Source organism: Prinia subflava, chromosome Z, assembly GCF_021018805.1.
Source record: "Prinia subflava isolate CZ2003 ecotype Zambia chromosome Z, Cam_Psub_1.2, whole genome shotgun sequence".
Taxonomy (NCBI): domain Eukaryota; kingdom Metazoa; phylum Chordata; class Aves; order Passeriformes; family Cisticolidae; genus Prinia; species Prinia subflava.
The window spans coordinates 12,160,484-12,185,906 of NC_086283.1; the positions used below are offsets into that span (position 1 = coordinate 12,160,484).

The 25,423-nt window shown below is 40.2% G+C and overlaps 1 protein-coding gene across 2 annotated transcripts in view; it reads left to right on the forward strand.

The window, feature by feature from the left end:
- The first annotated feature begins 1,573 nt into the window (after positions 1-1,573).
- HPGDS (hematopoietic prostaglandin D synthase) overlaps positions 1,574-25,423 on the forward strand; it is a 29,465-nt gene continuing 5,615 nt past the window's right edge. The window contains exons 1-3 of one of the 2 annotated variants that reach the window (XM_063422144.1): positions 1,574-1,769; positions 13,841-13,984; positions 24,256-24,348. In XM_063422144.1, the coding sequence (XP_063278214.1) occupies positions 13,852-13,984; positions 24,256-24,348 (226 nt within the window). In that variant the 5' untranslated portion in view covers positions 1,574-1,769; positions 13,841-13,851. The remainder of the gene's footprint in view (positions 1,770-13,840; positions 13,985-24,255; positions 24,349-25,423) is intronic. The other variant, XM_063422145.1, reaches the window with a different exon arrangement.

Sequence of the window (25,423 nt, forward strand, 5' to 3'; positions counted from 1 at the left end):
GTTTACCAGTGATTACCAGTGTGCTTACTGATGATTTACCATGTATAACCCTGGTAACCTTGCCAGGGTAGGAATAAACTACTGTCTGTTGAAAACAGTTCCTGGAGAATAATACCTTCTGCTTCCCTTTGAGAAGGCTGAGAACCAAATCCCACAACACGCTACTGTGTTCCACTCTCTGCTGCAAATTAAAAAAAATAATAGGCCTAGTTGCTCAAAATTTGCAAAGATTTATAAAATAAGTTTGTTTCAAATTCCATTTGCTTTAGAACCATAAATATAAATATTCCTTCAATTTTCTGCTAGTGAAATGAGGAAAAAGTCTCAAATGACTTCTCTGCAACTGAAGGAACAATTTTACCCTTTACAGGATGCTTTATAAAAAGTCAACTATTAAAAACTGATGAAATATAGTATTAGAGCACCTCAAACTTTACTTTTTGGGATGCATTCAAAATCACCACCTCCAAGGTGACATTCTGGAGAAAAGGAATATTAAACCACAAATCTGCAGCCAAGGCAAATCTAAAAGCATGGAAGTGCCACCACCAAGGTAAGCCTCAGCAATCTGGTTTATCATTTAGTCTACACAAGTCCCAATTAGAAGGTATATTGAGGTTCTTTTTGTAAATTTTTTCTTAGCTGTAAAGGCTGTTGGTTTGTGAAAACTCAGCTGTTGACATCAGGGAAAAACATGTGTTACATGAAAATGAGTTGACCTGCAGCAAATTATTAAGAGTGTGATCTATCACCTTCTCACGCCAGGAGAGAGTGCTTTGTTTAGCACCACTCCCTGCACCTGCAGAGAACACACACACAATTGTTTATTGAAGCAAAGTAAAGAAAGCCTCAGAGGAGATTTGTGTGGTACACACTGGACTATAACACCAGAAAACTTTGCTCCAACTCTGCTGCATTCTGGTCCCGTGCTCAGAGGAGAGCAAAGCAGAGCAACATTGAATAGACCTTGCTAAAGACAAAGTACAATGAAAAGGAGAAAGAAAAAACAAACAGAAAAGTACAACATCCACTATAGATGAGAAGCAGCAACATGACAGCTGTAATTACTAAAGGGCATCACTCATGGACATAGTTTGCACGAACCCTTCTTCACGGATAGCAAAAAAATCCACCCACCAAAACCAACCAAAACCCCCAAACCACCAACTTAAATCACACTTGGTTCTTTATGGAAAAGGCTTAGGAGTTGGGGTTTTTTTTTGGTGCTGGTGTTGGAGGGTTTTGGGATGTTTTCGTTGGTTTTATATCTCACTGTCCATTTGCAGCTATTTGAGGCACTGCTCTATAACTAGATCGAATAGTGTGGGCTTCACATTACTTAGAAATAATCTACAAAAGACATTACCTGGCTTCTTCCACACATTTTACATTTAGAAAAAAACACCTGTCATCTGACTCAATTCCTCGCGCCTGTCTTTTTTATTATTATATGGATTCAAATGGCACTTTATCACTTTAAATCTGCTTTGAATGCAAGCCAAGGAATTCCAGCACTCAGTAGGCTCTGCTAGACTCAAGTCAGCAAACTTGCTTGTTATCAGGCGTGATGCAGATACCGTGTGTGTGTGAGACGGGGGAGGAGGAGAGTCATGCAGGCGGTCATGGGGCGGGAGCGGTCTGCATATTAACAACCTGGGCTGGAGCGCGACAGCCTTTTCGGGGTCGGCACTCAGAGGGACTCCTGTGTACCAAGGAGGTGCTCCCAAGTGTACCAAGGAAGGGACCGCGTACCACCGCACCGGAGAGAGGTCTGTGTCAGCTTTGTTACCTCTGCAGCTTGGCTCCTCGCTCTCCCCTTGCTTCTTCTGATCCTACTCTGCCCTCCTTAGGCTACCGCTACAGTGTCAAATTACGCTGCGTGTAGAGTAAGTCCTGAGAGTGTTTAGTTTTGAGAGCTTTGTTCGGTTTATTCAGCCTGACTCTCTGAGCGGTGCTAACCGGCAGAGAGGAGCTCCATACGGTGGCTGCAAGTGTAACTCAAGTACTCCATTTATGCACCTTCTTTGCTGCTTACAGGAGTCTTAAAATCTGCCTGCTACACTTAGGACACCTGTACAATCACACGCAAAGCTAAAAGCAGACTTTACTCAAAACTGTGAGTAATTGCTTTTCCAGAGGCCAGCAGGCAGATCACAGGCCTGTTGTAGAAGCAAGCCCCAGCTCCTCATCTGTGCCTTGCACAGTCAATGCTGAGCTACTCTGATAATCAGGCTACGTGTCAGGGTACTTGCCAAAGAAAAACAACCTCATCTGTGAAGAAATCAGAGTGAGGAGGCTCTGGGCACTCTGCAGCGAATTTTCAGTAAGTGAAAACCCATTTCAAACCCATATTCCATTAGATGTAAAGGCTGACTAAAATGCCTTCACTTACATAACCAAGCTAAATCTAGGCTAATGTCAGAGAAATTAGATGAATTTTAAGCAGCACCAACCAATTATTCTAGGTTATTTTTGTGCACTGTTCTGTTCATTTTTCAAATTCCTGTGTTCTAAACCAATGGATTAACTGGTCCTAATTCCCACCGTCATTCTATAGCGAAAAACCTCCTGCATCTGCTTCCACTCACTCCATTTTTTGCCTTAAAGTCGAAGGGTGTTTTGTTATTTGTCTTTTACTTCAAAATAATACTCTAAATCGCCATTGAGGACTTTTTTCTTTCATTCTAGCTGCTGTCATTTTCCTATATACATAATCCTCCCACACACATTTCCGCTGTTAAAAGCCGTCTCTTGTTCCCTGTTCGTTTCAGACTATCCAAGCAAACAAACCGTAGCTATAAAGTATCTTTCCTAGGCTTCTGTACTCCTTACAACTGTTTGTAAACAATAGTACTTTTATACTCAAGACTTGCAACATCTGTAAAGAAAAAAAAAAGACACAGAGGTCTTTTTTAAGTTTACTTTTGTTCATTCTTTTGTTTTATTGAATCCAAAATAGAATCCACCTCTCCCTAAATAGGTGCACATTGTGTAAATTACTCCTTGCTGCAGACGCACACATGCCCAGGCACACGGTTAAATCTATTTGTATAGAAATAGGACAGAAGCTCTCCAAATTTTAAGCTGAAAATATACACAAAGCAATTCTTAAAAAAGTTCTGGGTTCATGTGCGAGCAAGCATGTTAGCCAGCACAGCACACTCGTGCGCCACTGCCCAACATGCTCTGCTGCTCTAAGGGTTTGCTCATAACATTTCTCATTGCTCTCTGTCCCACACAACCTTCTCCAGAGCAACTGGAAAGCAGAAGCAGTTGAAGCTGGTGCTTATTTTCAAAACTTCTTGGATCGAAATCTCACCAGAAAGTAATTACACGGCCTAGGAGCCACGGACGTGGCTGGTGTTGGGCTAGCAGGGGGCATGCCCTGCTGCAGAAAGCTATGCTAATTTACACCTGCTGGAGACTTATCATATATGCTGCAAATCTCAAACAGGTGATTTTTTTACCCTTTTGATAGTTTGTCCAAAGTGTGAGGAAAAATAAAGGGGAAAAAAAATCAGCCAAATCCCACATATACATTTCAAAGTGCCACCACTTTGAAGAACTTTGTCTAATCTTGAGGTAATCTGCTAAAACTCTCATAAAACAAGCTACAACAACGAACTGAGAAAACCTGAAACACCTACTTTTGAATCTCTTTAGAAGTAACTAAACATATTGCTGGAACGATTTAGTAAAGAATAAGCATGAGATGGAAAAAGAGAAAACAAGGACATTCAGAGATACCAGGCAAAGCGTACTATACTTTGTAGCAGATGCAAAGAGGGAAGGCAAACAAAGGTTTAAGCTGTCTCACAAGCTTAGTTTAGTTGACGTGTGACAAAAAAGAATGTGCGATGTGTAACTGTATGTCTCAGCCAAAGGACCATTTTTCTGTGCCAGGCACACAGCAGTAGGCTGCCCCACAACCGGATTAGCTGGGATTTCCATGAGAAACTGGCTGCTAACTGCCTCTCAGAAACTACTTTATACTTAAGTGTAGGAATGCACAGGTTAGGGTTTTACAGATGAAACAGTGTGTGACTGTAACTCAAGAGTCGTGCTCGTTTCTCATTTATGGCCAGATCTAGGTGGTCCCCTGGCTTCTGGCTGGGTGTTGCTCAGAGCTGTAGGTCCACATTTGGCACCACTGGTCTTCTCAAGGAGACTGGCAGTGTCTGAGGAGCCCTTTAGCAAGGTTCTGGGTCTCCTCAGAATCACTCTGGCTAGGGAAATAATTTCAAAATATCTGAAAATACTTCAGATCTGTGCCACAGCCCACTGCACTGCTGCCTCCCAGGGACGGTTGTCTGTGCCAGGTACTGCACGGCAGAGCAGAAGGACACCAGGAATTTCTGACCAGGACACACAGAGGGTGGTACTGGAGAACACTACAAAGTGAATAAAAACCTTTCCCAGTCAAACCTGTACCTGCAACAAGGATTATATACAATGCTTAAATGCCCATCTGATTCTTTCATGCCTATAATTATGGGGTGTTTTTGACAAATTATACAGTAGATTCACAATATGCAATGGGTCAAGAGCAAATTAGTTTAGACAAGCAGGGGGAAGGATTTGATGCTTGTACTCCCCCTTGCACACCCACACATGGCTGGGATATGAAAAAAGACCACTTTTTCACTTCCAACAAAAGATGGTAGGTGGCCATGACAGTTGTTATACAAATTATTGTGCCACACATGCTTGAGAGGTCAGCAAGTGGAGATGATTCATCCTGGCAAAGGCAGCTGGCTTTGGAGAGCCAACTAAACAATACAGAGCAACACTGTTCACAACTGAGCTCTGAGCTTGTAGGAATATTATGAGATCATGCTGATTCATCTGAAGAGTGCAGAGAGAGAGGCAAGGCATGAATTTTACAATAATGACATGGGGTTGACAAGCATGAAGATTATTTAGGCTTTTGTTCTACCACAAAGTGGTTCTGGGAACTCTTAAAACATCTGATGTGGAAATAAAAGACTTAAGTGGTTTTTCCTGGGAAATGATCCTAACCACCCCTTTGTCTGCATCTTTCCCGAGATCTCTTGCAATTGTATTTACCAGTATTTTGTGGTCTTGAATGTGCAATTTATTAATCTAAAAGAGGCTGCACAAACCAATTCCAGAAGTTATCTACACAAAACTGGGACCAAGTAAATGCAAGTCCAAAGCCTGAGGATCAGGCAGAAAGTAAAGTCACCGGGGATGCTCAGTCCCTCAAGGGACGGGTGTGGCAAGCCAGGCAGACTGAGAACACGCTGATGAGCTGGCTGAGCAAAGCCCTGTCCATCACCACTTTCCTTCCTCCTTAATCCTGCTGACATATGACAGCTCCCTCATTCACTTCAGTTTAAACAAACGGTGAATTTCAGATATCTGAATCAACTATGATCAGTTTGATATCTGAGGGGCAATCGCAGACTCAGCTCAGGGAAACCCAATGGGGTCTGGCATTCTCCTTCTACAAGTCTTGACAGTGGACACCCATTCACTGCCCACTCACACTGGATGCCCGCTTAAAAAAAAAACCAAAACAAACCTTTCATATCTTTCTTATCTTCCGATTTCACTGATGCATTGTGGTTATTAAAAAAAAAAAAACAAAAAACAAAAAGAACAAGAAGGTTTTTTTTCCTGTGTTTTTCAATGATTTTTTTGAGTTCTGATTTTCCACATCAGCAAAACAAACCTGAAGCTTCCTCAGAGAGATAATTGCTTTAAGGTCTCCTACAGCTCCTTTTTTTTTTTGAGCCCAATTATTGACAGATCAGGTATTGCTGAGGCAGTAGAGTTTTACTCATCAGGTCATTTAAAATACTTATAACTTTTAGGACCACTCAATACTCTCACAGTAATGCCTTAAAACTTCTCCTTTCCAGATGCTGATTTCCCCCACAGGTCACAAATAAGCAGCACACCAGGTGCATGAACATGCAAAATCCTCCTAAAAAGTATTTTAAATCTAAATTATGCTCTAAGGTATCTAACCTTGAAAATCATGCTAAGAATTATCCATTATATTTGGAATTCTTTATTTTAAAACTTGACCCTACATAAAAATACATAAACATTTACTTCAGATGATTTGTGTATTAAACAGAAAAGGGTGCACAGATTTTTTCTCTCTTGTCTCCAAGGTCCAGATTGCTATCTGGCTCAGAAATATAAGAGATCAAATTCAAATATTTATTTTCTCTAACTGAACCAGAGGGGGAAAAGAGACCATCAATTTTCAGAAAGAGAGCTTATGTCAGACTGAGAGCTGACAGGAGACAGAATTACTTAGAGTTTTTAATTTTATTTTCTGTCAAAAGAGAAACTTCCACCGAAATCTTCCATTGGAAGACTTGCAGTCTTTGATCAATCTGCCAATATTCTCTAATCCGTCTCCCCAAAAGATAAGCAGAAAAATTTTGATTTTATTTGCTAAAAAAGAATTAATAAAAACATCTTTTGGCAGGAAAAAAATACCCAAACAGTCAAATAATCAATATTCTTGGTTTTCAAAGGCTGAAAATATCTCTTAAATAGCTAATATTTTTTTTACCCAAGATAAAAAAAAATTGAAGGCATTCCTGCAGCAACCAATTTGACCAGTAACCAGGAGAGGAGCAGCACCACGCCCGCAGACAGGACAAGGCTACTTCTCAGGTGGTTTCTGTCTTTTCAGCACTGCTCAAACAGGAATATTTAAACAATTATGCCTTTCCCCAAAACTGACTGTTATGCTGGTTAAATAAAAAAGGAAATAATACCACACATGGATATTTTTTATCTTTCCTACCTTGTGCAGTTTATAAAGTTACAGCTGTGGAAGCTTTGCTTTACTTGTCTTCTACAGCAACTATCTGAGTCTTGTCTCTCTGGTTCCTTCCTCTGGAATGTGAAAATTTAAACAAATAAAGGCAGAAAGACTCACTTGGACAGTTAAAACATAATTTTAAAACTGAGAAGGGAGCAAGCTGCTTTAATGCTCAGCTCTTCAGTCACAGGGATGAGGAATTCACATATATGAGAAGGACAAAAAGCAAAGATGGGCAAAATTGAACTTATTATTCCTAAGGTTTCTCAGGTGAAACAAGACAGACTAAGTCTCTTCCCTGGTTAATTTTTTTTTTGTACTCCACAAGTAGTACAACTCTCTCCAGCCCCTACAGAACAGAACCAGAAATCCATGCTTCATACTTGGAGAAGTCAGGTCACTCCTGAAATGACAGCCTAAGAAAGACTTCTCCTTCAATGCAAAGCACAAAGATTCTTTTGCTTGTATATGCAGAGATCCATCCAGCTTCTCTCCTTTTCTTTTCTAAATTGAGTATCCTAGTTGACATTACCCCTGCCACTGGGAGTAAGGAAGACAAGGAACAATCTTGCCTCTGAAATCCCAGTGTTACCATTAATGGAAAACTTTCAGCTGACACTAATTTTAAGACTTCAAACTTCATACATGATAAAACTGTATGAATAATTATAAGAATTAGGAGAATGGCAGAGCTCCATTCACCTCTGTAGAACTTTGCAGAAAAATTTAATAAAGAAGCAGCACTAGGAAAAAAAAACAAAAGAAAGGAAAAATGTCCACAAAGCATCTTACCTTTGGATAGAATAGTGCTTAGAGAGGACACGAACTTCAATTCACACGTCATAAAGCAAGACTCTTCTTGGCAGAGAGATAGATACCTGTAGGTTTATGCAAGTGGAAGCTGATTTGTTGTTATACTTTGATCCTGTAAAATAATGAAAATGGAATATATAATCAGGTCCAGCAACTCAAGCACTCTGAATTGTTATAAAAGCTTAATCTTACAATAAAATAAAGAGGTATCTATTGACTGAATCATCACTCCTGAATCATTGTCATGCTCTGGTTGCAATTCATGAGAGGACAATGACACCTGGCAGACAAACCCCAGCTTCTCCTTTTATGGCAGGCCCACTGCCAGGGCAGCATTGGGTCAGGCACTAACTGTGATGGTTTCCATAAGTGACTCCTAAATTAATCAAGAACCCTCATGCTGAATAAATATGAATACAGTGCAATGCATCATCTTTTCCAAGTGCACAGTTCAAGCCTATATTTTTAGAAACATCCAGTTGAACCTTACCTCAACCTTACTGGTCTTGCTTCCTGAAGGGACATCCTCTAACAATGGTGAAATCTTAAGGCAACAAACCCCTTAATTTCTTGCAGCGCAAAGTACAGTTAAAGGGGACTTTGCACCACAAGCCTTTGTCAGACTTTGGATGCATGTGAACACATAGCTCAGCTTAGCTGCTTTTTCTCCCTTTTCACCCCCAGTCCAGGAAAAGTTCTCTGCTGACTGTCATGTCAAGTATGGAAAACCTTATACAGGAAAATTATGTGCTGCCTTATTTTAAAATATTTTCTCTGAATTCACATACTGAGTATCTGCCATTGTCACGTTCCACTGTAAAGGAATAGTGGAGGGGTTCTTTTTAAGAGATTTCTCTTCATAAATAAAGCACAAATGTGGGAAATATTATGTCTGAGAACTGTTTATCAAATAAGAAAGGTGTGGTCCTACTGAAGGTGGCTTGAAAAGGGAGCAGAGAGGCAGGGTAGACTGCAGGGCTGAGCAGGGAGAAGGCGAGCAGGGGCAGAATGAGCTGAACCTCTAGATGAGCTTCCCACCCCCTAGAAATTGAGACAGCAGGCCCCGGTTGTGGCGCAGTTAAGTCTGTTTACATGCTAAGGCTCCTCCATAGTCCCATAGTCAAGCTCTGGCCAGTCAGGGAGAATATTTCCTTGGCAGCAGGAATTTCAATGCCTGCAGCCCAGGGGTGGAAGTTTTCTCTGCCCTGACTGACCACCAGGCCAAGTCTCCCCACATCCAGAGCTTCCCGCCATTTTCTAAAGGCGTTGTCCGCTTAGACACCCCAAAATGGCGGCGGTCGCCACACCCCTCACGTGTCCCAGCTGCCTCCCGCATGTGACACGTGCTAAAGCTCTAAAGTAATTCTGCACCTCATTTCAGAAAATGGATTTATAGCATAATACCTAAACAATGTTGAGGTATACTGCCAGGCCAAGTGCCCCTGGCTCCAGAGCTTCTCACCATTCTCTGAAGGTGTAATCTGCTTGAAGACCCTAAAATGGTGGTGCTCTCCTTTGAGGCATGAATAAAAGTTAACAGGTTTCGGTGCCTGTTAGCAACCTGTTACGAGAAGAATATTTTCTAGTATTACCTTGAGGGCTGCGTTTTCCAAAGGAGAGATGAAACACTGTTCTGCAAGACAGCCCAGAAAGGGTTTTGGTGCTTAATTTTGCTGAGGCTGGGCATGCAGGACCACACACTGGCTAGCAGAGGCTCTATGCTCTGAGTACATGCATGAAAATCAACCTGAGCAGTGTCCAGTCTGCCAGTGCTTTTTCTCTTCCATACTACTGCTATCTGAAACTCAGTATTTCAGTTCCCAGAAAATGCTGGTTCCTTCCTGGGTGCTGTTTTCTAGATCTAATCTTTCTTGAGGTTTTCAAACTGATTGCTCAGTCCTGCTTCAAGTGGAATAAAAGCATCCCAAGTTCATCAGGAAATACCTCCATAAAGGCACAAATGGTTTTAAATAACTCGAAATCTGTCTTAAAATTTTTAGACACTTGTAACTCCACCATGATTTTTTTACTCAGGAGTAGAATGGTGGATACCAACTTTACATATATTTCACATTCTCTCAGATTTCCTGTTTGATTTTGTTACTGAGTGGTTCCAAGTTGAATTTAATCATGAGATCCACTAATCCTCTGTTTAAAGGTATGTTAAAGCCAGTTAAGCTGGCTTCACACAGTCAGAGGAAAGCTGGAAAATCAGATAAGCAGGTAAACAACTTTAAAGTATTAAAGCTAATTTAATAGTGAATTTAAAGCTGTTGAGTTCATGGCTTTGAAAGCTGCATGCAATGAAACTGGGACTGAAGCATCAGGAAAATCCACAAATACCAGAGGTTTATGTCCAAAAAGAAGACAGAGGAGTCCTACAACTTTATTTGAATAAAGGGAGAGGGCCCACTGAGGCACACACCCACGAGGTTTTTTCTCTTGAGGTTTTGGAGGGTGCAGCCTCCTTTTATTCTAAACTTCCTGGCCTCAGGTTGCCTTCTTCCTTTCCCCATTGGCTGAGGTACCAGGAAGGTACAGCCTTCCTGAACCACACACCACATATCCCCCGTTGAACTTACTACTTTACCCTGACATTCAGAAACTCAGGCTTGTGCAGACCACTGCCTGTTTCAGGAGTCAAGCTGTCTGGGCTCTGCAACAAACCTGCTGCCCAGAGTTGGTAGAGACATTAAGATTAATTTCAAAGATGTTAATACTCATACCTTCACCCATCAACTTGTTTGTAAAGACATGAGCTTTCCTTTCAGAAGTGCTGTCAGTGTAGGACAGGGCTGGTGTACAGAGCTGCACCAGCCATGTATTCATCAGAATAGAAATTGGAAAAACACTGCTTAGATGGCACTATTAGTGAAAGGTAAACTATCCCCTCCTGCTTTTATACACACCTGGCTTTGCAATGATCTCACCTGAAAAGATTCAATAGCGCTTAGAAGGTAGCAAAATACCTGCAAGTCTGAGCACTGAGATCCACCCACCACCACCATCTTTCAGTATTTCAAGCCATGATTAACCTAAAAAAAGAGAACAATTTTAAATACTTTGAAAGGTTTTCTTACTCTCCACCTCCAAAAAAGTCCCCAACATCTTCATCCCGAAAACCAACTCAAAGACACCAAATAGACATTTTTCCGGTAAAGTGATATTTTTCAATAATTTGATAACTCTGAATGGTTTAAATGGTTTTAATTTTTTCCTCATGATCCCCTTCTTTATAAAACACACTGGGGAAATGAGGGAAAGGAGGACAACAAAGAAAAAACCCTAACAGCTTACTTTGTATATTTGGCCAAAAGCTATTCTGAACACAACCATTTCTTTCATTTAGAAACTTATCCGTAATTGTTTAGGAAGCACTACTCCTGACATTTCACAGTAAATATAAATAAAAAATAAAACCTACAAACATTTACAAAAGCATGCTTACAATAAACCTATAAAGGCTTTTAAAATGTCAAGTATTTTTTGTAAACTCCTTTTGGAGCTGGTTTTGGTTTTGGGGTTTTTTTGTTCAGGGATGGAAAAAAAATGATAAGCTTGAAAGTGCAGCACCACTACAGACACTTGATTATTCCTTATGGTGTGCTCATTAGAAATTTGTTTAGCTTTGCTTTAGACAACTCAAACAATAGTTTCCGCTGCTTCCTTGACAGACAAAATATTCCACTCTCTACCACAACAGGCAGAGAGACTTGCTGATCATCAACCAAAATTCCCAATTCTTTACATCACTTCACTACTCTTGACTGGACACGTCTTTGCGTACAGAGTGCTCCCACTGTAAGAATTAGGCTCTTCCAACACACTCACCTACTGGAATGTTTAGGCCTCAGCCATCTCTCTATGTAGGTGTCCACTCCCTCATGACTGCACCTTAAAAATCTACTATTTTTATGCTTTTAAATGCCTTCCAGCTGGCAGCAACCTTTTGCTAACACAGGGCTAAATGGGCTAGAGGCAGCCAGGAAACAGGAGCTATGTGTGAATGGTGTAGCAAATCCAAGGCACTGGGACTGCTATAGATGTTTATAGGAAAAAAACTCTGTGGACACTCCTAAAGAAGGGAAACAGACACTAAATCAGATGAAATCAGTAGCATTTGTTTGCCTCTAAAAAACTGAAAAGTAAGTCTCAAGGTTTGGGGTTTTTTTGCCCTTGGCTCCTGAATCACTGTCATGAATCTCAGATAACACATGCTCTTTTAGAAATGCCATTCTTGTCTCTTGAATGACCATACCGAACCAGAAACAGGGAGAACAAGGAAGAAAATCCTTCTACAATCTCATTCTCTCTTCTTACATTAACTTTCTAGATACATAATCCAAATTCATAGTATATAATCCTACATAGTTTTATCATATATGCCACAGATCATACCAAGTAATAAATCTGCGTGCAAAATTTGAAAATGGAGTAGCCAACATCTGCCACCTAAAACATGCATGAGAAAGCTGGGATTGTCAAAATTTCTCTCTTTAGAGAAAGAAGTGGTTGCACCTGTAATCTGTGAGCCGCATTTGCCAAGCAGCAGAAAAACATGGTTTCAGTAATTAACATATCTGAAAAAACTAATCACATCCTGATGCAACAAATTTCACCTGGAGCCGCTCTCTTTTATACTGTGCAAAGGAACACATTTGATATAATAATTGTAATGGAGTCTCTGGAACACTTGTAGATATCTCCATTGGTAACTTTTCGGCTTTGTTCCTGCTTCTCTGCTAGGCCATCTGACGTGAAAAGTCTCCATTCACTAATAACGTACATCTCCATTCACTAATAATTCACTTCTGAGCCTGCTGTGTGCTGTGGGGCAGCAGATAACATTCACAATGAATTAAGCAGGCTCTAATGTCCTCAGTTGCTATGAGTTTTTTTGGTTTTCTTTTTGCTTTTGCTACTCTGAAAACAGAAGGTATGTATTTTGACTTTAGAGGAACAAGTGGCAAAAGCAGTTTGCTGTTTTCAGTATGAGTTAAGTGTAAGCTTTTCTGTTTCTGAATGAAGAACTTCTTCGTCCAAAGTGAAAGCTGATGATATATCTCCTCAAGCACATGTTTTCAGGGCAAGATGATTAAACAGGGGGTTGTTCCATTGTGAGATTATGTGGCAGTACTTACTCATTAAAAAAAGGAAAAAAAAGAGTTTCCTTTCTGTCTTAAGGCAGATGATGTGTGTTCCAGGCTTTCTTACAAACACTCTGAATGTTATGCATATAAAAGAATGGTAAATGCAACATCTGCTTCAAGGTAAAAATGAGAATGGGTTTTGCTTTAGCTGAGGAGGCAGATGGTTGTTTTGCTATCCTTTCACCAGCACATTCAAATCTCAGCTGAGCTCTCTTATTAAAGTGCTATGTGTAAATGCTTACCTTTGGTTTAAAGCAACCTTATCTGTTTGCCTTTCCTGTACCATCCTTGCTATACAATCAGACTCTCAAATACTCTTTTGTTGCCTGTTACCCTGGGAAACAAATTGAGCCTTCCTGTAACGTGAGTCCTAACTAGAAGTCACAGGAAAAAATAAATCACATGAAAACTTTAAAAAGTAATTTCAAGTTTTCTTTTGGCTTCTGTACAAAAAAATCAATGATGATTTTCTCAAAACAACATTGTATCTTGATTTCAATTGAAAATCTTTCTTCTAAAATAATTTTGGGTGAATCCTTACATAACTAGGGTAATAACTGATGCAAAAAAGCACAAGAGTTTGGTAATTCTCATGAACTGGTCTTGGATGAAGGTCTCCGTAAGCAATAGGGGCTGAGCAGGGCAGGCCTGAACAAAATTACTGCTCAAGATAACAACTATCTTCTGGTACAGAATATAATCTTAGATTTGCACTCTGGAAAAATCCTCCAGAACCACTTTATAAAAAAATGACCTGAGTTTAGAATAACAAAAGAAATAAGTGAAAGCTGAAAGTTCCTAATACTTAAGAAAAAAAATCAAGCCAGCTTTCTAGAGACTCACAAAAGGAGGAACTGCAAGTTCAGTTGTCTTTACCCACATCTGTGTGTGCTGTGGCTGACAAATGCAGAACAAAAAGGTGTGAGAAATGCAACTATTGCAAAGTGCAACAACTTGGTGCAATACTTCCTCTGCATTGTACAAGCATGTCTGTCAAAAGCAAGCACACAGAGCGGTTTTGTAAAAAAGGAGTTAACTTTCTCTGAAGCAGCTCTGTCTCCCCTCCCAGCAGGGCCCAGCATGCCGCAGTACAAGCTCACCTACTTCAACCTGCGGGGACGAGCAGAGATCAGCCGCTACCTCTTTGCCTATTCGGGCAAGCAGTACGAAGACCACAGGATAGAAGCAGCAGACTGGCCCAAAATCAAGCCAAGTGAGTAGCACTGATTCTTATAGCCAAAGCTCCGCTGGAAATGCTGGCAGAAAGAAAAGCCATTTAAGAAGTACCTGCATGTTTCATGAGCAGAGATACATCTAATTTCTGGATTTAGTTAAGCCTGTGAGAGTTTTAAGGTGAGACAACCAAAATGTCATTGCTGATGTTCTCACAGGAGACCGGATCCAAACATTCAGACAATCTGAAATGCCTTACCTGCTCTCATTCAGCCAGGCTTTTACTCCTTATCAGCTCAGTACAGCTTTTATGTACCTAAAGATAACCAAATGAGTGTTGATCTCGGCTTCTCTGAATAATTTGATCTCAAAGACCACACCTCAGCCTTCACCCTGGGTTTAGAAAGCCAAATTGGAGAGAAGGGTCAGGAAGGACACTCCTTTGCAACCTGAAAGGTCTTCAGAGTGGAAAAGTGAAGAGAAAAAAAAGTCAGTTGATATAGCAAGGAAAAAAATTAAAAGGATCAAAAGAATTACCGGAAAATCATTGTTCCTATGAACAAGCCCTACCAATTCCTCCAAAAGTACCCTTCAGGCTATTGTACCCCATTCATTTCATGTCTTTTAGTTTAAGTAACCTCTTTACAGCCTTTAAAGGTATTCATTATTTCTGTTCATTAAATTAGCCTCTGTTCAAATGAAACAGATCTTGAGTTTGATGACTCAGGGTAAGAAACATATGCCTTCATTTCATGGATTAGGCTTGTGTTTGGCTACATGGACTTTTCACATCCGGAATGAAGAATAATGCCTTTAGTTTGGGGAAAAGACACAACTGATTCACAAGGTGACTTCTATTAATAAGTGATATTTCTTGATAAGCTTTCACACCGTTTAATAAGCCCAGCCAGCAAACTACCAAATTTTTCTACGTTGCAAATTTGGTAGGTTTAGTCTTTCCTATTTGCAGTGACTAGAATGATAAACACTCAAACACTCTAATCCAAGTGGCAATTGAAGCCTTCAGTAGTACTCAAGCCTAGAAAACACTGGCAAAAATTGACAGAGAGGAATAAGAAGCAGTGGAACTGGGCTATTTTCAGCTAGGGATGACTGACTTTGGAAACCTTTTCCTTATAAAAGCTTAAGCCATTGACCATGTGGTATAGCTTATTTCTCTTTCACTGCAGTTCTCAGGGAAGCAGGGTAGAAACTAAAGGTGAGATTAAGAATCCAGATGACCTGAGGTAAGATCTACGCAGGCTTTTCATACTTAATTACACGCACATATTCACATGTATGCACACTCACTTTTGTCCTGAAACAAAGTTGAGGGTATAGACAAAGTATATACTTCTGTGGAGTTTTCTATATTGATTAAATAGCATAAATTTAAAAGACAAAGCATAATTAGTCACTTAAAGGGTGCAGAGGCATTTGCATTCTAGGACAAGATGTTCTAACAACACATCTATCAGACAAGGCAAAAGCATTGCATCACTCTTTGAACACTGTTGATGATCCCAATGTCTGACCAGTGCAAGAAACAATGCAAGTTCTTCCTATGCTTTTCTTCAGTGCTCATTCCATAAATGTCCCAGGGAAGCTTTATGTGTACAGGAGGTGTTCACCACAGTGAATGCGTAGCTGCAGCACCATTACCACGGAAACACTGGGAGCAGAGACACTCTAGAAATTCTAAGCTACACACTTTGTAACTCTATCTGCTGCACTAACAAATGCTGGCTCAGTCATTAACTTTTGGACACTTTTGTTTCTCTTTTTGTACTCTGAAAAGTTTGCTGGCAGGCTTACTGAGTGTTAATTACCGTTTTTCATTTTCTCTGCATAATGGCCTTTCATAGCAGCCTCTATAACTCAGCCTTAGATGAAATTCCATGGCAGATAAGAAGTTTAGCAAAATGTGAGAGCTGCTGCTCTAAGATTTGTGAAGTCATCTGTGCAAAATTGATGCTAGTCTAAGAGTTCTTTGAATTTCAGACATCTGTCAGACACCCAGTCAGTCAGTCAGTGGATGGGGAATGGAAATGTAGCCTGCTAATTGACCAGGAAAACATACATGTACACAGAAATAGTTGGGTGCATATCTGAAAGTGCTGTTACATCTTATGGCAGCAGTCTAAAACTTTGCTCTTCAAATCTCCCTGAATCCTAGCTCTAGCACCAAAGTAATGGTGCCATCTGCCACCACTGACATGCACATTTACAGACAACAATTAAGAGATTTGCTAATTAAAACAAGAGTAAAGGTTTCTTGCATGTATAAAAATGCAATGCTGCTTAAGGAAATTGTCTGGAGATCACCTGATGACTACCTCCTTCTCCTCATTTGTGAGGCATTTCTCATGGTTACTCACAGTAGTTCCAGACAAAATGTTCTCCCATAGGCAAATCATTCAGAAAAACACTGAATCAAAGGTAGCAACAGGGCTTTGGAACAAACCAATAGCCGGTGCCCCAATCTGCCCTAGGGCACCAAAAACCCTGACTTTGCAGGCTGTGACTCAACACAAGAAATGTTTGTCTCCTGGAGAGGGAGTAGGTTTGTGCAGGCCTTGTGTGCCTTCACACTCTTAAGTGTTGCATACAGCATTTGCCCTAGAGAAAACAAGTCTTGCATTCTCTGCTATCCCGAGTTTTCAAAATGTGCCTCAGTTCCCTCCAAAGAGACACAGCTTGAAGAAGAATAAGCACCAGATAACAGGATTCTTGCCCAAAAAGTTAAACTACTGCTGTGTTCAAAAATAAACGTGAAATGAGGAGGTCCATCCAACCCACTGGATATACAAAAGCATAGTTCACTCTGCTGAGAATTCTTTTTTACATCTCCCATTTGTATCTGTATTCAGATCCTTTATATAAATAATACCTTTATATAAAGGACCTTTTCTCCTCCTATTTTTCCTTAACTGGATCTACCTAAGCAAGAAGAGAAATAGTAGCAGATTCCAGTCAGTCTCACCCTGGTGAAATCCAAAGGGTGGTAAGTGTTTAGCAATGATTAAGGGAATTACAGCTGCACTTGGTGTAACAGCAGTTAAAGTAACGCAATTTAGCATGACGCTTATTTGTAACCCTCAAAAATCAGTAAAATTAGTCTAATTAATTAATTACATAATTATATATTGAGGTGAGATTAAGAAATACCAGACAAATTTGCATATATCATGTTTGCCTATGAAAGATCTGAAGCCATTTTTGACTGCAGTCTGTAGATACAAAGTGATGCCCCTTTTTTTTTAAAATTTCAAGTATGATGAAGCAAGATAAACAATAAAATACTTAGGGAAGAAACTTGGACAAGAGAACACTCCATGTTTCTTCTTAATAAGGAAGAAACTGAAGAATTCAAGTTTGTCTAGGAGCACAAGGAGTCAGGTCTCTGAATGAGATCTGAGAGGATATATTTGCTTCAGCTATTTTCTCAAAACTGAAATGAAGTTTTTCAAGAAACATCAAGTCAGCCAAATCATCATACCATATAAACCAGGAAATACTGACATTATTCTGAAGAAAAGACTTGGTTCTGTAAAACTGATGGGAAAACAGAAAACCTGTGCATAAAGATCAATGTGCAGAAAGCCCATTTAGAAAACAGACTTGCAGATGTGGCAAGTTTAATTTTTGACCTGAACTGAAGAGTGTGGTGGGGTTTGTTGTTTGTTTTGGCATTTTTCATGTGGCTGCCACCAATAAGCTGCAATCCTAACTTACCTTCAGGCAAATAAATATGTTCTTCCTCCCGGAAATACTGTCCCATTTGATTTTGTTTACCTAATGCTGTTTTTGTTGTGTATGAAAGGATGGCCCATTAGAACACAAGAACTTCTGTTATTTGGCAATATACACATAGAAATTAAAATTTCTGTAACTCAGCATTTATTTTTTCCCTTCTGACACTAATCAGATCATCTTTGGCAAATTTTCTAGTTGATGATTTTGGGCAAAGACTGCAATTTTGAATATAAATATATTTAAAGAAGCCTTTGTGTATGTATTAGCATTGTCCTGCTTTAGCACAGAATTTTAAAAATCAGACAAATATCAAGCAGCAGCTTTCTATAACGCTTCACTATATGTAAGACAATAATTTTTTTAAGAAGTAAATGAACGCATTCTTTGCACCTCTCTTTGAACACACTCTGACTTGACTATGCCCTATTTAAAGGGTAATCAATTCAAGATCTACAATAGGCTCATACAAGATCTGTACTTCCACACAATGGGCTCCTCTCAAAAAACATTACTGCACTGACGTAAGTCATGATACAGCAGAAAATCCACTGTAATGGTGAACTAAGTTACCACCACCTTCCATATGAGGCTGGCAGGCAGCAACTGTTTTTTATCTGTGGCTCCTTCAGGCAATTTGAAGCAATGGCAATAACAGACCTCATCATCATAGCAAAGGATGCTTCTTCTGCACTGATGGCCATAAACATCCCATAAACGGTTTAGGATGTGTATAATGATATTTGAAAAGTCCTTAGGAAACCTGACAGACTAATGGCCCTGAAAATACTCCCAAGATAATAGATAAATCTTGAGAAGCACCTGACAGCAGACAAAAATTCCTCAGGGGAGCAGTTGTCCTGCTTCCTGCGTGACTTTCTGCTATGAAGCTCTACTAAAATGTGTACATAGCTATCTCCTCTGGGAAAAAAGTAAGGCTTGGCAAGAACTTCCAAAGAGAATATGAGTTGTAATGAGACCAAATCTGGGCTGAGATTAAATCACAGCATCATGATCCCTTTCTAGGAGATTCAGGTTGAGGTGCCTCCAGCTTGGCCCTACATTTCCCAAGTGCCTTGTTCCTCTGCCACCATTAAAAAACCACATATTTCATATATTTCTTATTAGAATATGCAAAGTAACTATTTATTTCTCATGATCCAATTTAAATAAGAATGGATAGGAAAAGCAGTTGTGGTCAGTTTTCAAGGCAAACGAGAACTTATTTTGACACATGTATTGTAGTAAGAAACAGGACTGTGACATTTATTTGCCCCTACATTTGATTAATCCAGCTGCCTTATTATGGAGCCAATCTAAGCTTAATTGCCAATGATTAATTATTCGCCTTTTGAGCAATAATCAAGCACTGAAATACAGGCTGCATTGCATCAGAGCCATAGACAATTACACCATGGGCAGGACAAGTCATGGGCGGGTCAGCTCAGGGAAAATGGGGGAACATGATGGAAGGACAGGACAGAAATGAGGAGAAGAATAATGGAGAAGATCAGTGAAAATGGAAGAAAGAGGTAAGGGAAGGAGAAAGTTAAGAACTGTATCTGCATAGAGGAGAAGAGCAGTGAGAAGCACAGCACCAGCAGCTGACCAGCCTAGGACAAAACTGTGCTCAGCTCTGTTGTGTTTCCCCTCCCTGTCCCTGACAAAGGAGCAGTCCCACAGGAGCACACTCCACGGGGTCATGGCCAGGAGGATGAGTGAGGAGTTTGTGTTGAAAGGGATGGCCTGAACACCAGTGAGAACCTACAGGCATGGCAGGATGCCAGCAGTCATCACAGCCCTTAGGGGCTTGATGGGGTGGAAGTCAATTAAAGGGATGTTCCTGCTTTTAGCATACATCGTTTCCCCTAACACACTTTTAACACACATCGTTTTTAACATACATCATTTCTGCATCCAGCAGAGACTTGTATAAACACCACAGTTCTCGTCACAAAAGCCAACCAAAATTGAAGTAGTATAAAAAGGAATTAATCCAATTCCTAAACACTGTACAGATAATTTAGTGAGATTTTCCTAAAATGAGAAGACAGATTGCAGATCAGTCTGAGGACTTGTCCTCTGTCAAGGTTTTCTTCATGGGAAGTGTAGACCATGCCGATTTCATTTCAGCATGCAATGCAAAAAGTAAATAAATAACCAATATAATATGAAAAGCAAGAACCTGCTGATAATAGTTCAATTTAAAGAAGACTACAGGTTTAGTTATTCAAAAAGGAGGCTTTTTAAAAACCCTTTTCCTCTTTCAATCTAAATTTGGAACACAAGCATTCACAGTGCTTTGTACTTCAGATGAGTGGCAAAGCAAGCGGGAACTTAATGGGAAAGGTCATATTTTGTGCATGCCTGAGAAATGACGCTGTTTGCATGATGACAGCAATAGATTTTTCTGCTTTTCTCTCAAAATGTATTTGCTCAAGTGGAAGTTGGAAACATTGTAAGACAACCTTGTTTTGAAAAACATGGAAAACACATCTGTATGTATACACAAGGGATTAAACTGACATAAGTACAAAGCAGCACCCAAAACAGTGAGGGTGAAAGAAAAGCCAGCAAAGTGGTATGCACATCCTTCCAGCCTGCACTACTTTGGCTTAATGGCTCAGTTGTAATTGCTCCCCAAAGGATGGTGTTTCATGCCTTGCCCCCACAACCTTGATTCTACCTAAACATCACTCTCACACAGCAGCTTTTCACTTGCTTATTTAAAGCAGGAGCCTGGCAGGACCCACCCTACCTACTCTGCTCATCTGCAGTCACACAGACCATGCCTTTGACCAAAACTGAGAAAACTTCTGCATGTTTAGGATCATGCTTATACACACGGGGCATTTGGGCATCTCCTTGAACATGTCAATGAGCAGAATTGGGCCAAAAGCACCACAGGAGGTCAAAGCAATCAACAGAAGCCCATATTCATGAGTCTAAGGGTAAGACTGTTTAAACCCATGTGCAGACAGGTTTTTGATGTAGTTTGGAGCCCCTAAGAGTATGGCCTAGGAGTGGTTTCTGCAGCTGGTCAAGTTTCTAGAGGCCACATCAAGGTCATTTGTCAAACACCAACCTTACCTCCAGCAATCAAATGGTGTCCATCCAGTGTGAAGGCTCCTCACATCCTCCTTTAGGTTGAGCTGTGTGACAAAAATCCAACCCCCTCTTCTCCAGCTGGAGAAGGAAGTCTTTAAATTTCACAGAAAATACATTCTTCTCTATAACAGTCAAACTCAGACATGCAAAAAAAAATCTTATTCTAAATTACAAAAACAAAAAGATACTTTATAGCAGATTCCACAAAATCATGGTCATTACAGGAATTTTAGAAAATAACATTTAAAAGGCAAAGATTATTTTTTCCTAAATTTTTCCAGACTGAAAATGCAAATTTGTAAGCCATTATACCTTCTCCTCAGATAGGGAGGAGGTGTATTATAAATATTTTCTGCCCCTTGACAAGTCTTTGTTATTTTCTTCAGCTGTAAAGCAGCCTGAATATCTGCTATACTTTCTGGTGCTCAAGAATAGCCTGCCCTGCACCCAAGAAGAAACAATAGATTTTTAAAATTATCTGGACAGCACATGTGTACTTTCTTCAAACCTCTTAGAATTGCACTCATTTATAGCTTATTAACTAAATAATCAACAATATCAGTGTATAACTACATGCACTCTATCAGCTGGAAAAAAATCTATGTTTACATTAAATCCCATTTTTTTCCTGTTCTTGATAAGAAAAAAATAAAAAGCATTTTGAATACACAAGAAAGGAAGGAGCATCTACTATTTACCATCTGTTATCCTTTAGAGTCCATTATTCAGTAATGAGAGCAAAAGATTTGCTGCCTCCTAACAAACAAACCCCAAGTCTCGTTATAAATGAAAGCATAAGTCCTTTTAGACATTATGGGATAATAAAATAAAGTCTGCTCTCATGTATTAGTTTTATAATTGTATTAAGAATCATGCAATTTTATGTACACAAAACAAAGCTTTCTATATTTTCAATTGCAAACTCAGTTTCTCTTTCAGAAAAGAATAACCAGGTCTTCAAGAAAGTAGCTCAGCACTGAGGAGGATGACCTTAGTAGACATTACTCATGTTTTCAAGGAATGAATAGCAATTCCCTTGAATTCAGAAATGACCAGATTTCTAAGAAACAGAACATGAGAGTTGACTACCATTCTGTAGCAAGAACCTATAATAACAAAATGGCTTTACTTTTTCTTGTAGTGACCCACAAAGTGAAATATCAGTCAAAGCTGCGATTTATAGACTTCCCCCCTATGTAAACACTGCAGCAAAAATATCTGTGGGTTTCAAGATGAAGCAATCCCAGCCTCACAGTTTCCCAACCTGAGCAGTGAGTGACAGTGTGTTTTGACAGCTATTGCTACAGACTGGCTTAGTCATGTTGACCCTGGCAGAATTGCATCACTCCATAGCATTCCCACTGGGGCCTCCAAAAAAGGCTGCTTAACTCCTTCATGGAGGGAGCTATTGCCCCTGCTCTGGCTACACTTTTGCTGTTTCCTGTTATCAGGCACTGTTGTACATCCCTGTGTAGTCTGGGGGGACGTGGAACAGGCTGCTGGCTGACCACACTTGAACATCCAGCAGTCACACCTTCTCTCATCCCCTCTACTTGTACAGGCCTGAAGGATGTCCTTTACATAAGCAAACATTGCTACACATTTCTGCTGCTTTGGAGCAGTGATACTCAGGGCCCTCTGCACCGCTAACCCAGAGCACAGAACCAAGGCTCTTCTCATTTTAATAGAGAAGAGTTTTCCTGTTAAACATTTGGAGGATACAACTTGTCACCTCTCAGTGATTCTCAAAGAAACAGAATATGGACTTGCCAGCACCTTGCTCTTCTCTGGACAATCAACATATGAAGTCTACTGTGCAACATGTCTATTATTGCTTCAATAACAACCAGCAGAGCCTGCTTTCTCCCTGGAGTACAGAAGCTCATGCTCATTGAATTTTCTTGCTTCTGCTGTTCTTCAGCATCCAAATTCATACTGAATTCCCCGTGTGCTGAACTTCAGGAAAAAAAGGTATCATGAGTACTGTGTACTGGATATGCATTTTAATTATATAAAGTGTAATGCACAGAGGAGTCCTGGATGTCTTGTGCAACTGCAAAATTGATGTTGCAGATCAAGATTCAACATCTAGGACCCGGTACCTAATGTGATTCACATACTGCGTGCTAAACCACATCACTTAGGAAGTTGCCTTGCTAAACAGTTAGAAATGCATAAGGTTACATTATTGTCCCCTTTTTAGTAAGAACTAAAAATCCTCATGGAATAGAGGTGTCATTCCAGCTGCCCTGAAAAACAGTTCTCCTGGGTTTGAAAGCACTTTGCATGCTTCCAATGGCCAATGTTCTCACTTTTCCACTAACACCTATATACATCACAAGATAGTCTTAAAATGGATATAAATCTCAATTATATAGAGTGTAACACAGATGAAAATTGGATGCAAAGTATTTAGCTGTGATCAGCACTTGCAGTCATATACTTGGGAACAGCATCCTTGGAAATGCAGAGATGTACTGTTCCCTCAGTGTACAGCACCAGGTTCCCACAAGCAGATTCTCACTGCCCTAAACATGACTGTTTTCCCCAGATTAAGCTCCAAGGTTCCAGTTCCATTTCCTATAATGGCAGCAGCTTCTCCAAAACAGTAGTCCAAGTTGCCATGTAATTACAAAATTAATAACTAGAAAATAAGACTGATTTCGTAGCTTAAACCACCTTACAATTATCTACAGTACCTGCTTAATTTGTATTTCCCTATATTTAAAGCTTGGATGTTTCTTCCCCATAACTGACTGGTTTGGGGTTTTTTTGGTTTTTTGTTGTTGTTGTTGTTGTTTGTTTTTTGTTTTTTTATGAAAGCCACATCAAATGAATTTGAATATCTTTTTAGCATTTGTAGCTCAGTGTGAAAGGCTGTCTAAGTGATGACTGTCAAGTGAAATGCCTTGTCATGATGTAATTTCTGAAATGTAGATGCTTCTCTGAATCACTACTTCTGAATTAAAAACCATAAATGAAAAATATCTTGCCGTCTTTGCCCAGTCTCTTGCTTCATGCCCCAGCTGGATGCTGCACTACTATGAAATCTTCAGTAGTACTGTACTTAACCTTGACATTTACTTTCTGGGAAGGAAAAAAGCAGGGGAGAGAAGGAAAAATTAATATTCCCCTAAAAAATTTCCCTATATAAAGAATTCTGGATGTACAGGAGCACATTCGGCCTCTACAGCACGATGCCAGGAAAGAGGAAATGCAACGCCTGATTTCTGTGCTATAGTTGCCTTCATGCAGTGCAATCTGATCACATCCTTACTGCTACTTTTTACTTTTAGTCCGTGCATTTCTCCACAGAAACAGCGTGAAACTGTTAAGTGCTATAACAATGCATACTCTGTGAGTGGTAAGGCTACATCTGTCACAGACTCCCACTGCTAATGGCTGTGATTTAATTTTGGTTGTTTTTTCTTTTTTACTTTTTCCTCCAAGCAATCCCATTTGGCAAACTCCCTATTCTGGAAGTAGATGGAGTTATCATTCACCAGAGCCTGGCGATGGCAAGATACCTTGCCAGAGAAGCAGGTAAAATTGATCTTTGACTATTTTCTCTCTTCTAAGCTCACATTTAATGCTCAGGTAAAAATACATCCACAGTAAAAACAGAAACAAATCAACAGCTTGGTAAGCCTAACCATGCAGAACTCAACACCAGCATGGCAAAAATCAAAACAATGCCTGGGGTTTGGGCTGACTTCTCCAGCCAGTAGACTTTATCCACCTGTTCCTGCATGACAGAAAGCACATACCTGTGGTTTCCCTAAGGCTGCCAGGGCAATTTCCCCTAAAGCTCAACTCTGAGCTTCCAGGCTAGCCAGAGAAATGACCAGGAGGAGGAGGTTTTGGAAGCATTAGGGATTATCACAGCAGGCGGAGAACTCTGAAGCAGATTTAGGCAACAATTCTGGACTAGCAGAGAGATTAGAGGAGATGTTGACATCACTTGCTTCTTTAAATACTTATGTGCTGTGGAAGTACACAACCAGTTAGATAAAATGATATGAGACTTAGTAATGCAAGTAATCAAAGAGAGTGGCCAGGCTTTGCTTTAGGTCAATGAGCTGTCATTCAACACCATCTGCAAAACTACTCTGGCTGAAGGCAGATGTGCCCATGGCATGCTGGGCATCAGCAAATTGAAGAGGGGGGCTGGGAAACAAGTACTAGCCTACTTTTTTTACACTATGAGCAAACGGATGTAGCCAGCCTTTCTAAATATCTCCCATTTTCTAACTGAGGAAGGAAGCAGAAGTTCATAGCATTACTCTTCAAGGCACTAACACAACACATTTTCAAGCGTGTCTGCAATACCCTGTTCCTGCCCATTTCCTCCAGCTTTGATACAATCTACTCCTTGCGAGAGAGGAGAATGAGGAAAGCCCACTTGGTGATGAAAAACAGAGGGAAAGTCTGCCTTCCACCCAAGATTCCTCCCTCGCTGGCTGCTGTTGGGAGGCTGATCTGGAGCCATGCTTCTTTTGCAGTCTGAAGTTCGGATGTTTTTCGATTGACTTGCACCAATGAGAGAGGCTTGGGATCTGGAGCACACTCAGACCATGCTGTGTTCTTCCCAGAATTAGTCATGCTGTCAACTACAGCA